We start from the raw sequence: 14,795 nt of genomic DNA, 5'->3' as shown, positions 1-14,795 counted from the left end.
GTGCCATACGGCTTTTATTCCATCCACAGTATATGTCCCCAGAAAATCTATTATGTACCCGACGTTTTCGGATTTGAATGCTAGCAGCCTCACATTTCCTGCTTCATTGGGTAGTTAATAGCGCTAAGACCACTGTTAATGTTTAATCGTAGATGGTCATGACTAATTTTGTTACCAAATTTAGGAACAGAGGCACCTCAGGTAATACCACTATCCTTGAAAAAAGCAGATTATTTTAGTTTCCCTGAAAGTGTGTGGTGCAGAAACGGCATGGTATGTCTGTACAGTGACACTTTCTTAAAGTGAACAATCTCGTATTTATTCTGTTCATTCTGTGACTTCAGGAACAAGCACGCTTCTTTGCCACTTCGTTCCACAAAATAAACTTCTCAAAAACCCTATAAAAAAAGTGCAGGTAGAACTCAGTTGAAGGAATGCAACAACGACCGAATTAAACAACCATCTGCTGTGAGGCAGGAAAAGTATTAGGTGAAAGTGTTCTGGTAAAGCTACTTGGCGGAGACATGATGGTACTACTGCCTCTGGTAGTTAGCCTACCAAGTCAGTTTTGTTTAAATGGTTTACAGATTAGAAATTCAGAGTTTGCCAAAAAACTAGCAGGCCAAACAGCAGAAGTTAACCCAGTATCTGAATATGCACCAGACTTGCTTGTATTTTTTTTATTCTGATGCTTCAAAATAACTTCATCCCAATAACGGGAATATTTAATTTTGTTAAGTAACTAAGTTTAGTGACCAAAGAAACCGTAAAGTCCCCGTAACCTCACCCGTCCTCAACTTAGTTTTTAAAATGTGCGATTCTGGTGTAATACGATTTTAGAAGTGGCCGTGATATGCTGTGTTTTCTGTAGCTGTACCTTTAACAGGAATCAGCAGTCCCGTGGCCTGAGAAAATTCAGCAAACCAAAAGTAGTTATTGTCTGCCAAGGATTCGATTAATCCAAGGACAAGTAAAACGAACTTAAGTGCTGAGAGAAGACATTGGGAACACGATAGGCTATTAGGGTAAAAACCACTGGTGTGGCTAATGGAAAACGTGTTTGTGCTAACGTCGTTTTGAAGCGGAGTTTTGTTGGGATAGCTCTAACGATCCGTTTCAGAATACTGGTACAGACGATAGAGGTCTCTGCAATATTGCTATAAAGAGGCTACGGGGGTTGTGTGCGTCGGGCAGACCCACGTGCACCAGAGAAAAGGTAACTCCTACAAAGAGCTATAGTAAGGAATAATTTTCACTAGCAGTGAGCAATGTGAAAAAGATCAGTGAAAGTTAATACTGCTGAGACTTTTTTGGTAAACTACATGGGAGTTGCTGGGCTTGCCGGAGGCAACGTTATAGGCTCAAGTGACTATGATGTTTACGTTACGTCACAGGAGAGTGCAAGTCAGTGTTTTTGAAGTGCAAATTTGAGAATTTGGAGGACAAAAATTACCCCGTGAAGTCAGACTGCAAAGTTTAGGATGGGAGGTGGTGGTCAGAGGCACGTGCAGTTTCTTTATGTCGGAAGTGTCTGGGAAGTGAAAAGGGCTCCAGAGATTAGCTGGATGAATACCCGTTACCTGACAGCTATTTCGTGACAGCACAGTGGTAAGAAGGTGGGAACCCAGACAGTCTACAGTGTTAGCTCTGTGTAGTATGGAACTGAGTTTGCTCTGTCTGTTATTAAGTAGCAATTATTATAATTATTGGTATACATTATAATTATAAACAAGAAAAACGCTGATTTCTTAGCTGGTAAACTTGTTAGGTTTTAGTCTGCTGTCACAGACATGGGAAAAAGATGTAAATGTGGCGTGTTGAGAAAAGACAAGTTGAGGCAGGGTTATCATATAGTTAAAGTCAGTCCTGGAGAATAAAACATCTCCATTCCAGCCCTAGGTGCTTGAGGTATTGAGGAATATATTTTTAAAGGTAACGCAGTTTTCCTATGAGTAAAATAGGCAAACGCCACATTTCTTAGAATTATTGTTTGGGGATTATTATCATTATTATTTATTATTATTATTATTATTATTATCATTATCATTATTATTCTCTCAATATATCTCATTGCTTTTTAAAGCTTATTTAAAAGGAAGGAGATATAGAATTGAGGGTTATTAGTGATTTTTCCATTGTAAAACACCCGTGGACAACAACAAGATTTCTCTGAATTGGTACAGTGATTCGGTAGGAGCACAGTTTAAATAAAAATGTGCACAAAGCTCGTTAATGTCTCAGTTATCAAGACTTTAAACATCCTTTCTTGAGAGAGCAGCCAGATTCCATGGTTCGTGTAACATGTTGAGAAACCGTAGCGCAGTGTCTTGTAAGTGCAGTGATCATGGTACAGCTTTGTTCCGAGACCGTAGGTGATTTGTCGTTAAAAAATAAACATTTGCCGCACAGTATAAATATTAGTATCGTTGTATGGTAGCTCCAAGGAGAGAGCACCTTTAGAAATAACTACTTTCATATAAATAAAAAGAAACTATGTGGGGCATATGACAAGTTGCTTAACATCACATTATGATAAGGGTTTAAATAGGAGATGCATTCATTTTCTTTGATCTTTTTTTACCAGTATAGGGTGGAAAAGTGCTGGGAAAATTTTTCAGATATTTGCCTACATATCTAATGGATTAAATTTTTTCATTAGGGAAGTAGTAGGCTTACAGGTTTTCAGAAAGGTGAAAGGCAGTCGATAGCCAGGAAAAAAATGCTGCAAACAGTCCACCCATATCATAATTTGATGAATCAGAGTGAATCTTTGGAATCAGCAGACGCTAGGAAAGAGGTGTTACATGTAAGATGACAACTCTCACGTCTTAGTTCATATCAAAGTTGAAGGTTAAGCGGTGGGGTGAGAGAGAAGCTCTGATCTTACGTATGCTAAATTTTGGTAAGCTTCTTGAATGAGAAGTCCTCTGGAGCATGCCTTGTCATCTGAGGGTCTAGGCAATTTTATGTAGATCTAAGATTCAGTCCAGTCATTTATTCATGCGGCACCTTCTTTTATTTTCTTCACAGAAATTACTTTCTTGGAATATTTGTGGAATAAATTGTAAGAGAAATTACCAGCAGAGAATTTTCAAATACTGGTGTGAAGAGAATGGTTTTGAAAAACATTTTGTGACATTTGCTGCACTCGTCTGCTTCTGGGGCAGCAGTCCATGCTGTAAAGTTTGAATGACATCTGGTACAGCCACGTAGCCAGAGTTCATCATACAACACAGGATACGATTTCCAGTCTCTTCCTCTTTCTTTTCAAACTTTGGTTAGTTTCAGAGTATAGAAATAACGTTAGTGGCCGTATGCTTTCCATCTACTTGCTATTTGCTGGGACGATGCTGAGATTAGAAATGAAGCTAGGTTCCCCCATACTGTGCCGTTCCATTTTAGCAGACCGGTGTCACCTTGATAAGGACGGTACTGTTTTAAAATGATAGCACAATGGGTAGGATTTGTCTCCCCAGGTTTAGACATCCTCCACAACGTAGATATCTATATTTGAGCTAGTTGTCTAGACCTCTTTTAGTCAACGCAAATAGGTCAGATGAGTCACGCTTGTCTTAAATACCTATTTTAGGGTATGATGAATCGTGCTCTGAAAGTGCTTGTTTCTCTCCAGTGGCTGTAAGGGAGGGGAGTTGAGAGAACAAACTCGCTTGTCTGTCCTTACACGTGTCCAAAACGTTGTGAGATTAATCCAGTCTGATGTGTACCAAGATACGTAGTTAAGAGTACCGAGTTAGAAAGTTCTAAGGGTTTTTTCCTTGAGAAACAACATGTGAGCAAGTAAGAAGCAGAATCATTTTAATCATCTTCGGGTTCATGTGCTGATCTGTAAACAGGCTACCTCATTCTTCTGGAAAGACACTTTACTGCTTAGCAGGGATTTCATCGCTCTCTGTTTCAAAGCAAACAGCAGTAAGGGGTATGCGGTTCCCCGATTTGGGTGTTATTTGAAAGGTGAAGGTGGTTGGTCTCTGCTATGGATTTCACAGGCCCCGTTGCAAGTACTGTCTGCCCTGGGCTTATTTGGTAAGCTATTGTCTGAAAGACCAAAAATACTGGTTTTATACTTTGCTGGTATGATGGCTGTTCCTAGGCTTATTTTGTGATAAAAGAAATATGTCAAAGAACAATAAAAAAGTCTATTCCCACATCTGTAAGATCGGTGGGGGTAATTAATAACCATTCCAGTATAGTAATTACATAATGTATTGATAACAGTAGAAAGATCCTCCAATATCTGAATGAAGCATAAGGTGTTTTAAGTTATTAGTTTCAGAACAAAAATACCGGTGTCAGTTTTGAAAAAATTCACAAGTAACGTGGTGGTCAATCAGTTACCAAGGATCCTTTTTTGTGTGTCACAAAACATGAAGTTTCTGGTACGTGTGTTTCTGAAGACTTCATTTTCGCATATCTACAGCTCATTTTTATCCTGCACCTTCTTTCTGCAATTAAAATACCAAAACATCCGTCATTTCTGTGTGATTCTTGTAGATTGAGTTTACAAATGCTGCTTGGGGCTACAGGAGGGGAAGAAAAGCCTCGTAGTTCCCTCCTAGAAAAACAGGGTTTGCTGTTGTTTTGTACTTTTTTTTTCCCTGTGATACTTGATTTCACTAGCTGTGAGACTGCACCTTGTAGGTTTAAGGCATTTATAGTGTTAGATGCTTTTTGGGTAAATGGTGTTCTTATTTTGTGTTCTTTAGATATTAGTGTTAATGGTGTTCTTTGATTAGGAAAGATTATCCCCACCCTGTAGCTTCGTGGGGAAAAAAGGTGGTGAAATAGAGCTAGAAGTTAGTAACATTTAAAGTTAACGTGTACTACGGCAGTGCTGCAGAAATAATTTTAGCCAGTGTTAGATCCAACCCCCCTGCCGTGGGCAGGGGCACCTTCCACTAGACCAGGTTGCTCAAAGCCCCATCCAACCTGACCTTGAACACTTCCAGGGATGGGGCATCCACAACTTCTCTGGACAACCTGTGCCAGTGCAGAAGTTAGTAACATTTAAAGTTAACATGTGTACTACGGCAGTGCTGCAGAAATAATTTTAGCCAGTGTTAGAAAACGTTCTGTTTTGTTCTTTTCTTCTTATTTGGTCTTTTTATAGCTCTTCTGCATAATATTTTTGCTTGAACTGCCTTTGTATTAGTCATACACCCACTCCCTTGCCAAAGCAGGGGTTGTATTTTTTTGAACTGATAATATCTTATTACCTTAACTCACTGTCCCTACGGGGTAAAGGTTATATTTAGAGAGTAGGTCCATGGTCTTTTCTTTAATGGATTTATTTCACCTGTGTTCTGAGCAAAGAATGTAAAAGCTACCATCTTTTCCACAGAAGTTTGCCATTTTACGGTAGCTTTTTGCTAGGCTATCTGCAGTCTTTTTCATTATTAGTTTTTCAAGAAAATGGCTCGGCACCTTTGACTTCTTTTAACAATGTTCTTCCCTCACACCTCAGCTGTTTTAAAAACACCAAATGTATTTTTGCTAAGTAATCCTTTGCTTACAGAGATTATGTAATTTTACGCCATGGAAAGCCATTGCCGTATTCTACGACAGTATAGATGGGTTAGGCTTTAATTTTTCAACTGGCTCTTACCACACCCGTTAGAAAGAGTAGCTGAACCAGTTTTATCAGAATCCATTATAATTTTCGAGTTTTCCTCCGGTATCTTAGAGTATTTTTGTCATTTATCAGACAAACTCTTACATGCCATAAGACTAAATATAGTCCTTGCGCTCTGAACACGTAGTGATATTTTAAATGGCGAGAATAAGACAGACGTAGTGCACGTAGCTCATAATGCCAAAGAAACTGGGCGGCTTGGTTCAGTCCGACCACCTCATCGCGCTGTGAGAGAGCAGACGGATCTCTGGCCGGCTTTAACCAAAGCTGAAGTACGTTATTTAGGAAGTTCTTACTGCACATCAAATAAAAAGCACAATAGCATAAAATTGCCCCTGTACGTCAAACAGCGTAATTCTCCGAGAATTCAATACAAGCAAAGTTTGTACTTTGTTTAAACTTTGTACAAAATTTACTACTGGATCAAAAAAAAAAAAAAGAGTCAAATTAAAATGGTGATTGCAAGTGACGGTTATCTGGCAGATGGGAACTGGCCAGATGCCTCTTCCCTAATGCCTCGTGTGTTCGCTTGTTGTCCTTGTGTAGTTTGTAATGTGAATTTAGATGGAAAAAGAAATTGGAGGTTTGGAAGAGCGTATGTTAATGAACATTCGGTAATTTTCTTACTGCTTTAATAAGCGCCAATTATTTCGGTCAGGCGTTGTCTGCAATAGCAAGACCTTGTTCCTACCAATATCCATCTCGCCTTAGTTCATCTTCAGTGCCCTCCCTATTTCTTCCTTTGTGCTAAGGGAAAGCGCCAGTATTTGACGTCATTCACATGGCCACCAAGTCCTGGCTGCATTTTCCTTCTCGCTGCCTTCCAGTCTCCTTCCAGTTTTCTGCTTGTTGTATTCCAGTTCCTCCCTGTCTCCGTTCTCTTCCTTCCTCCCAGGCTAAACCTCTGCTTCCTAGACAGTCCGTTTATAGGCTGAAATACTTTTGGTCTGTATTTGTACTCCGTCTCCCTGCACCCACACACATACCTCCACAGAAAGTCTAAAATGCTGAGATAAAAAAGATCCCCAAAAACAATTATCGGTAGGAGGTTTGCGTAAAACCACAGCGGCTACTGAGATTTTTAATTATTCTTTGATATCTGATGCTACTGAATATTTCATACTGCCTTGTTCTTGACCATTTTTTTCTTGCAATGTTCGCTCTTGCTCTCAAATGAGTCAGGGCTGAGAACAAGGTGGGGTTTTGCACACAGGATAAATCCTTTCTGGAACTCCAGCTTCTAAATTACGCTCCACCTCCGTCTTGGGCTCTCAGTCACTTTCTGCCAATGTGGTTGCATATCAGCTCACTAAGTAGGAAGAAATCTAATTTTCTAATATGTGTGTAATTATTTGTCTGTTAGTGAAGGGGAAGAGTAGCGTAGTTGCTTTCATATACAGTTTCACGTGGTGCTTGTAATTTTGTAGAAAAATTGAGAAACGAGTTGGAAGGCAGATGATTTGGCAACATCTTTCTGTTCCTGACGGTCCGCATCGTGAGCTGCGAAGTCTTTCCACAAGTACTAGAAGAACTGACGCTAGCGCTGGACTTGGACGGTGATTGATTTGAGCCGGTGATACTGCCTTAATCTCCTTTACTTACTTTGCTGGCCCGTAGAGCTTCCTGATGGATGTGCTTTATATTCCATGGACAGGTCAGCAGACGCGGCTCTACTAGATGTTAGCACTGCCCAGAGAAACTTTGCTGGAACCATATTCTGTAATATTAGGTGGCTCCTATCAGAAAGCTTCATGAACACGTGCGTTCCACTGCAAATTCATTTTGGAAGAAAAAACCGGAAAAAGAGCAATTTGGCAATACGGTTCAGTTTCTCCCTCGGGGGGTTGATGTTGAGTTATATCTTGTAATGTAGTACAACATCAAAGGTATGATTGAAATGCAACATTTTGATTGACCCACAACAAATTTTTTTAAATGTATGTAAGCAAAAATTTCCGGTCTCATTCAGACTGAAATCAAGTCTCAAAATCTCACAAGATTCACGGAGAGAAACTTCTGTCATTCACATTCCTTTAACTTTAACTGGAAGGCACGAACAGATGCCAGTGAGTCAGGTTACCATCCAACTAAATTGAGCTGTTGCACACCATTCATTTAAAACAACACAAAACACCTTAATAAGCCTCTGGGCTCGGATCACAGAATGTCGTGTGGCAGAATATATTCAGATGTTCACTGCTGTTCGCTGCTCCCTGTCGGAGCATGTATAACGTGTGAGTTAACCGTGGGCTTCTCATGGTAAAACTTTGAAAAGAAAGGACTGATGTTAGTGAAAAAGGGAATATTGCCAATTGTCTCTAGCCAAGTGAAAGTAAGATTACGTGTCCATGTGGTTTTATGTCTCTTGCGTGTGGAAACTACAGTACCTTTGTAGACGTTTTCATTGCTTACGTTAACAGTTATCCAATAACATGATCTCATGATTATGTAGCAGCTCATCGGAGGTTTTTACCTCGCTTTCCACTGTCTGATTTAATAGTCTGTGATTTCCTAGTCTCTGACTGGAATGTGTTACCGGGTTATTTAATCAAATCCTTTAGTTTAGTTATATGTATAGGAGATGTAGCGTGCAAAACTTGTGATTTCCTCACTGCATGAAGCCTGCATATTCTGGGTTTCTTTTTGCCAGCCTTTTCTAACACTGCACCATTATTTCTTACTCAACCATCCTACCGCTTGGCTTGTGCGGACAGTGCCATACAATGTCCACAGTTTGGTCTATGTTGTTTAAACACATGACAATGGAGCCATTGCTGATCTGCAGTCAAAACGTCTCTTCATTGCAATTCTTTGTTCTTTCCACAGTCTTCATGGAAAATAAGGCAATTCGTACTTGACATATTCTTACCCACCATGCTATCTAGTAGTCAAGAACTACTCACAGAAAGCCTTGCTAGACCTTTATATCCACTTTTTTCTCCATCGCTTCTTTCCTCGCTGGTTTCTTTTTGGTGCTTTTTATCTGAATATATTGGGTTTGCACTTACTGAAAGAGATGGTGGAGCATAAATGAAAAGGTTCTTTAACGCCACGATGCCAGTTCTTGCAGCACAGCATTGGAGACTTGCATTCTGCCTCTGCTCCCCAGCGTTTTCTTTTTGAAGAAGAATGTGAGCTCTCTCAGTACTTCGGTTTAAACATTCCAAGCGTATTTGCGTGTGTGTTAATAGTCTCGTTCACGTGTAGGAGTGTGCAGGAGAATTACAACTATTGCTTGCAAAGAGAGCTGCTGCAGCCTGGTGGCTTGCATTTCTTTTTATTTCAAGCTTGGTCTTCCAAATCGATTTTCTGAGGTTTAATAAGGAGTTGAATGTAAGTTAAATCCTTGCAAATGTACCGGTAAAATCTGTCTCGCTTACCCATTTAGCGTTAAACTCACAAAAACCTGTCTTTGAGAGCAGTGCCTCTCTGGTTGAACTTCATCGCTATGAGGTTGAACTTTACCAAATGATGAATATACAGGGCAAAAATATAAACCTCTGTTCCTCAAAAAACAAGTTTTTAAAAGTACAAGTCAGTTTTCAAAGTCAGATTTTCCATCTCGATAAAGTCTCTTAAACTTTGCCCTCCTAGAGTAACTGGTATTAGTAATAACCATACCACTGTGCAGGAATTTGTTTACTCCGCACTGTTTTAGTGGAACTCCTGTCAACATTAACAAATACTGAACTGCGGGCTTATTTCTTGGCTGATCGGTAAAGGAGAAGCTGTTTCACATACTTTTGCCTTTGAGGCGTATGCAAACACCGCTTGAGTTCGAATATTCTTACTAGAAATACGTATCCTGCTTGTTGTTTTTAATGTAGTATTCTTCTGTTGCTATTTAGCATTTATTATTATTAGTTAGTAGATGTACCGTAATATCGCCGAATGCTCTAAGTGAGGTTTATTGTAATGCAGAGGCGGTAAGCATTTTACAAGCAAAAGATAGGCACAATCACAGAAGTCAGAGCCGAAAGACACCGTGTTGTAATTAGACCCGCGTGGATGTGTATGCGTTATACGTGATCCGCGAGCTTTGCACCAGACGCTCTTGATTATAGGCTTAGGGCCTAAATTCCTCTTTACTTAAATGTACACATTTGGCCAAAGCGAACACCAAGTGTTACACAGATGCCTGAAAATCAGCATTAGACACTGAAAAGGTAAAGGCCCCGCGTGTATATGAAACGTTAGAGCGTTGCTTGTAAAACGATAATCAGTTTCCTTTAATTTGAAGTTAAGAGTTGGGGTTTGGGTTTGGGTTTGTTTTGCTCTTTAGACAGCAGATCCTTCAGTGAAGGAAAGACGGTTAGAAGCATGATAGGAAAGTGGATTGATCTTGACCTGTGTTTAATTTCCTCATGAATACAGGAGTGCACTGAAGCCAAAACAGTGTAAAGCAGCAATATAACATCATGTCCTTTGGTCATAGAAAAGGAAGAGAAATGGCTGTTGCGCCAGCTGAGGAATGACAGAATGCCTTTGTTACGGCTGTTCTTCTGACAGCCTTTCAGCTGTCGCCTTCCACTTCGCCTTCCATTTTAAGAGTCGTATTTGTATCTCTCTCTAGCTCGTAAGCAGGAGATTATCAAGGTGACTGAGCAGTTGATTGAAGCTATCAACAACGGGGACTTTGAAGCTTACACGTAAGTTTTCTCATTTAGGAGGGAGTGAGGAGAGCTGATGTGTTTGCCGCTGTGTATGTAAATACGCTTATTTATATATGGGCCTGTGCGTTTGTATTTTATGTATTGCTGAAGTTCATTCTCAGATGCCCCCGAGAAACACAAGACGTGTTCGTTGCTGCTTTGCCCCGGCGTTACAGGAGCCTGGTTGCCAGTCTCAGAGGAGCTGCTGGTGTAAATCCAGTGTGCTGCTCTGCCGAGACAGGATCATAATCCTGACGCAAAATACGCAGTGATCCATTTCGGTGTACGAAAGTAGTGTCATGTTTGTGATTTAGAATCCAGAAAACACAGTAGAAGCCTCTTTTAGCAGAAAATTTTTATTGTCTGTAGAGATTGATATTAGCTAGAATCCCATTGGTACTTCAGAGTGTGAAAGACCACGTGGAATTCAGGTTCCACCAGCCTCTACTGAGCACTGTGCAAGAATTTGCTGGGGGAAGGTGGACCTATTTCTGTCTCGGCTTTTCTCTGCAAAGACACGATGCCATCACTGCTGCTCTTCTCTTCCTACCTCAAAAAAAAGTTTTAAAAAGTAGAGGAGAGCCCTTCTCGGCATTTCTTTTGGTCTCCTGTGTTTCTCTGGGTGGATTCTATCCTGTTGAGGCACAAGCCTCACAGTTCAACAGTGACACTGCTCATCCTGTTTAAAGACTTGCCAGCACTAAACTTTGGTTTGGTATGATCGTGTTAAAACCTTTGTTGTACAAATGTCAAGTGGAAACTTATTCCGGATTCTTACCTAAATTTTGTCAGGTAAAAAAAAAAAAATGAAATCTTGCTTAAATAATGATGTGAGATGTTAAAAAGATATCCTTGGGATTGCACAGAAGCAGCTTTCAGAGTCACAAGTAAAAATTCCTACTTGTAATACCATTGACTTGTGGGGCCTTCTTTGGCAGTCTCTTTTTTTGTCAAAAGGTGATTTATATGAAATCTAGTCCACCTAAGGTAAGCTGCCAAATCTACTAATTTAGGTGAAACCAGAATCCCATTACTTCTCCCCATTTAAGTTCTGTTCTTTTCCAGTGCGATGGCACGGGTGAGTACATGTCCGATGGGAATAAAGGAAACATTTAAAAAGAATCTCTCTGAAGTTGTGTTACGTAACTGCATGTGTTTATTACAGAATTTCTTCTTTTCCACAGAAAAATCTGTGATCCAGGCCTTACGTCTTTTGAACCTGAAGCTTTGGGGAATCTAGTAGAAGGGATGGACTTCCACCGGTTTTACTTTGAAAATGGTAAACACTCCTTTTTCATCTCCGTGAATCTTCATCTGTTCCTTGTGACTGCGTTTCTCCGGTCTAATTAGCATTTTGGTTTGGGAGTTAATTGATTTGGGCAGGGGAAGGGAGTATTTTTTTTTTCCCCAGAGTTCTGCTATATGTGTTTTTCTGTCTGTTTCTGCTGCGCTCATCCACACATCATAGGGCTCCTTGGATAGCGGAGGAAAGTTTCAGGGGTTTGGAAAGAGAAGGGCAAGATGTAGAAAAGAAAAAACAAAAAACCAGAGATGAGTAATTCTCACACTTTTTTTTTTTTCCTTCCATTGGGGAAAAGTGAAAATCATGCTGTGAGTATACTTAAAAGAAAGGTCACTAAATGGTGTGATTACAGTGGTTGCAACTAACAGCGCTTCCAGTGAGTATGTGATGCATTGGGGAAGACACTGTAGTCACTCAGTCTGTGCTGCTGAGGATCTGATCAGCTGTCTTTTTTGTATTTGGGGAGGGGTGGGTGTGTGTATATATATGAAAACGTCAATGTATATAAAAAAACCCCATATATATATACACACAATCATGTCAGCTATAAGAAAGAAAAATTACCCATAGAGTGGATTTAATAAAGTTTTGGAGGATCATGTAATGTAGGTAACCATTTTAGAGCAGACTTGACTCAAAAGGAAATAAATTGTTGTAAATGAAGATAGTGGCTTATCCAGTAATTTCTGAGAAATGTCTGAGCATAAAATGGGATTATCGTGCTCCTAAATTCTCTTCCATCTCCAAAACAGCATTTTCCATATTTTTCCTTAAACTGTTTCCTTTCGTTATAGCTGCTTCTTAGTTTTCATAGATATCAGCACTTAATAAAATATGTCACAAGAGTGAGTTAAAAACGGAATTATTTTAACTGAAAATATTGAGTACAAATGCCATTAGACATTAGACACAGCAGTGAAACTGAAGTATTGGGAAAACTCGATTGGGAAACTCACGATGGTGGCCCCCACGTTATTTAATCCACGTGTGTACATGGATTAAATAATACGTACTATTAAACATTTGATTGGCTTCCTTATAGGAAGGGGGAAAACATACTTTATGCTGCGACTGTGCTCATTTCTACAATGTACTTGAGCTAGGTGTCAGTCCTGATAACCAATAAACAATAATTATTACTTTGTTATCTGCTAAGCTTGAGATTCTTGTTTTGTAAAATGGGGTGAGATGAGTTATTTTGGCTTACAAGGAGAAAAATTAATCTATCCTCTGTGTGTGTGTGTGTTTGTTTCCTAGCTTTATCCAAAAGTAATAAACCAATCCACACCATTATCCTCAATCCTCATGTCCACCTTGTGGGTGACGATGCTGCTTGCATTGCATACATACGGCTCACACAGTACATGGATGGAAGCGGGATGCCAAAGACTATGCAGTCAGAGGAAACGCGGGTCTGGCACCGTCGTGATGGGAAGTGGCAGAACGTTCACTTTCACCGTTCAGGCTCACCAACAGTACCTATCAAGTAAGAAACCCTTCAGACCACAAGCTTAAACTCTGTAGGTCAGACCAGATAGTCTCATAGCTGCTTTTGGCCTTAAAAACGACGAAACCGTCCTCTTGATAGTGTAATTTCTTGTGGTCATTTATGCGGTGTGTATTATATTCAGTAGTGTGCGTGTAGCATTGGTGCAGATATTTTTAAAATAATGCTTTTTTTGTTGTTGTTTTCAACCGTGATGCCCACTAATCCAACTCGGTCCCTGAACTGACAGCTTGAAGAGCAGAAAAATGTTTTAATGTAGATAAGGCTTGATACAAGTCACACAAAACAGGATTGGACAACCTGAAATAGAATTTCAGGAAAACCTGAAAAAAAAAAAAACAAAAAAGCAATAGGATACATGGGGCTGTTAGAGCTGACCGGAAAGTTTCAAGGAAAAAAGTATCGCTGTTCTGAAAAACTGAAGTTTGAGTAATATTTCTTGTGATTTCCAGCCACCTCTACTTACTCAGGCCTAGTTATGTTCCCTGCAAGTTGATTTTGAGCCAGTTTACGTATTTACTTTGTAAATTAAGTCATACAAGTACCTATCACATTCTGATCTCTTTTCCCGCGCTCTCTTTGCTTACCTGCCGAATAGCCGCTGTCTGATAGTTATGACATCTGTGTGGGCAAGCCTCAGATCTCTCCCGGCATCGTTTTTCTCTTTCGTTCATTGGGGCATCTCCGCGTGCCCGCGCATACCCCCGGAGTCACGCCGTGACTCGACGCGCGCAAACCTGAATTCCTTGAGCCAGCTTTTTCAGCGGGGTAAATTCCAGCACGCTCGTAGTTGCGATAACAAAGATAAAAGAGTCACGGCTTCCTCAAGAGGTTCTGCGCAAGTCCTTTGCTTTTCTTCTGCTTGCAGCCTTCGCTAATGCTGCTGCGTCCCTCAGAGCCCAGCCTCGCTGATCTCTGGCTTAGGTTAGGCTGCTTCCAGATTGGGCAGCACTGGTACAGGCCTTGGTTTGCCCCGGTGCAAGCCCTCTGGGTAGGATATAATTACATTTGCGTGAGGTGTCTTAATCCCTCTGGGTAGGATATAATTACATTTGCGGGAGGTGTCTTAATGTGGACAGTGGCGGGATTTCCTGGCGTGGATGATAAGAGCTTAGATTTCATCCTTCGAACTTCGTCACGTCCCGTATTCTACTCCTTGCAACACTATTCTCCCATATGAAATAATGCTCAATAAAGTAAGGAACATGATAGAAAGAAGTGTTAAACTTCAGCGGGGATGAATTTTTTATCTTTATTTAGGAAGAAAGTAATTCGATTACCTAGTGACAACCGTCATGTTTTATTTAAAAACGTGAAACCAATGGGAGCAGGAGCCACGTCGTCCTTTGTTTTTCACATTCCAGCTGCACTGCCGGTGTTTAAACAGATAATAGTGGAAGAGTAGTTACATTTTCTTGAAACGCAGAATTATGTGGATTTGGGGTGTTTTCATAAAGGGGTGTTTTCATAAAGGAGTGTTTTGTCAAGGGATCTGACCTGGGTATGTGTAGAGCCAGAAAGCATAAGTGAAACAGGTTCACCTATCCCAGTGCACCCTGGATAAGCGTTTATAGCAGAATGACATGAATTGGACTAGAGAATTATTTAATCTTTTCCTTTGGCATTTTTTTTTCCCCTCTGTTTTTTGAGAAGGGTTGGGGGGGGGGGGGTCATTTTTTTTAA

The 14,795-nt window shown here is 40.3% G+C and overlaps 1 protein-coding gene across 10 annotated transcripts in view; it reads left to right on the top strand.

The window, feature by feature from the left end:
* Positions 1-14,795, top strand: part of CAMK2D (calcium/calmodulin dependent protein kinase II delta) — a 173,084-nt gene that overhangs the window by 153,009 nt on the left and 5,280 nt on the right. For all 10 annotated transcript variants that reach the window (XM_019472960.1, XM_019472958.1, XM_019472954.1 and 7 more), the window contains 3 exons: positions 10,224-10,299; positions 11,487-11,581; positions 12,863-13,091. In XM_019472960.1, coding sequence (XP_019328505.1) covers positions 10,224-10,299; positions 11,487-11,581; positions 12,863-13,091 — 400 coding nt within the window. The remainder of the gene's footprint in view (positions 1-10,223; positions 10,300-11,486; positions 11,582-12,862; positions 13,092-14,795) is intronic.

The sequence above is a fragment of the Aptenodytes forsteri genome, unplaced genomic scaffold (genome assembly GCF_000699145.1).
Source record: "Aptenodytes forsteri isolate BGI_AS27 unplaced genomic scaffold, ASM69914v1 Scaffold326, whole genome shotgun sequence".
Classification (NCBI taxonomy): Eukaryota; Metazoa; Chordata; class Aves; order Sphenisciformes; family Spheniscidae; genus Aptenodytes; species Aptenodytes forsteri.
The sequence above is the reverse complement of the archived record's forward strand: the minus strand, read 5'-3'. Positions and strand labels throughout refer to the sequence as shown.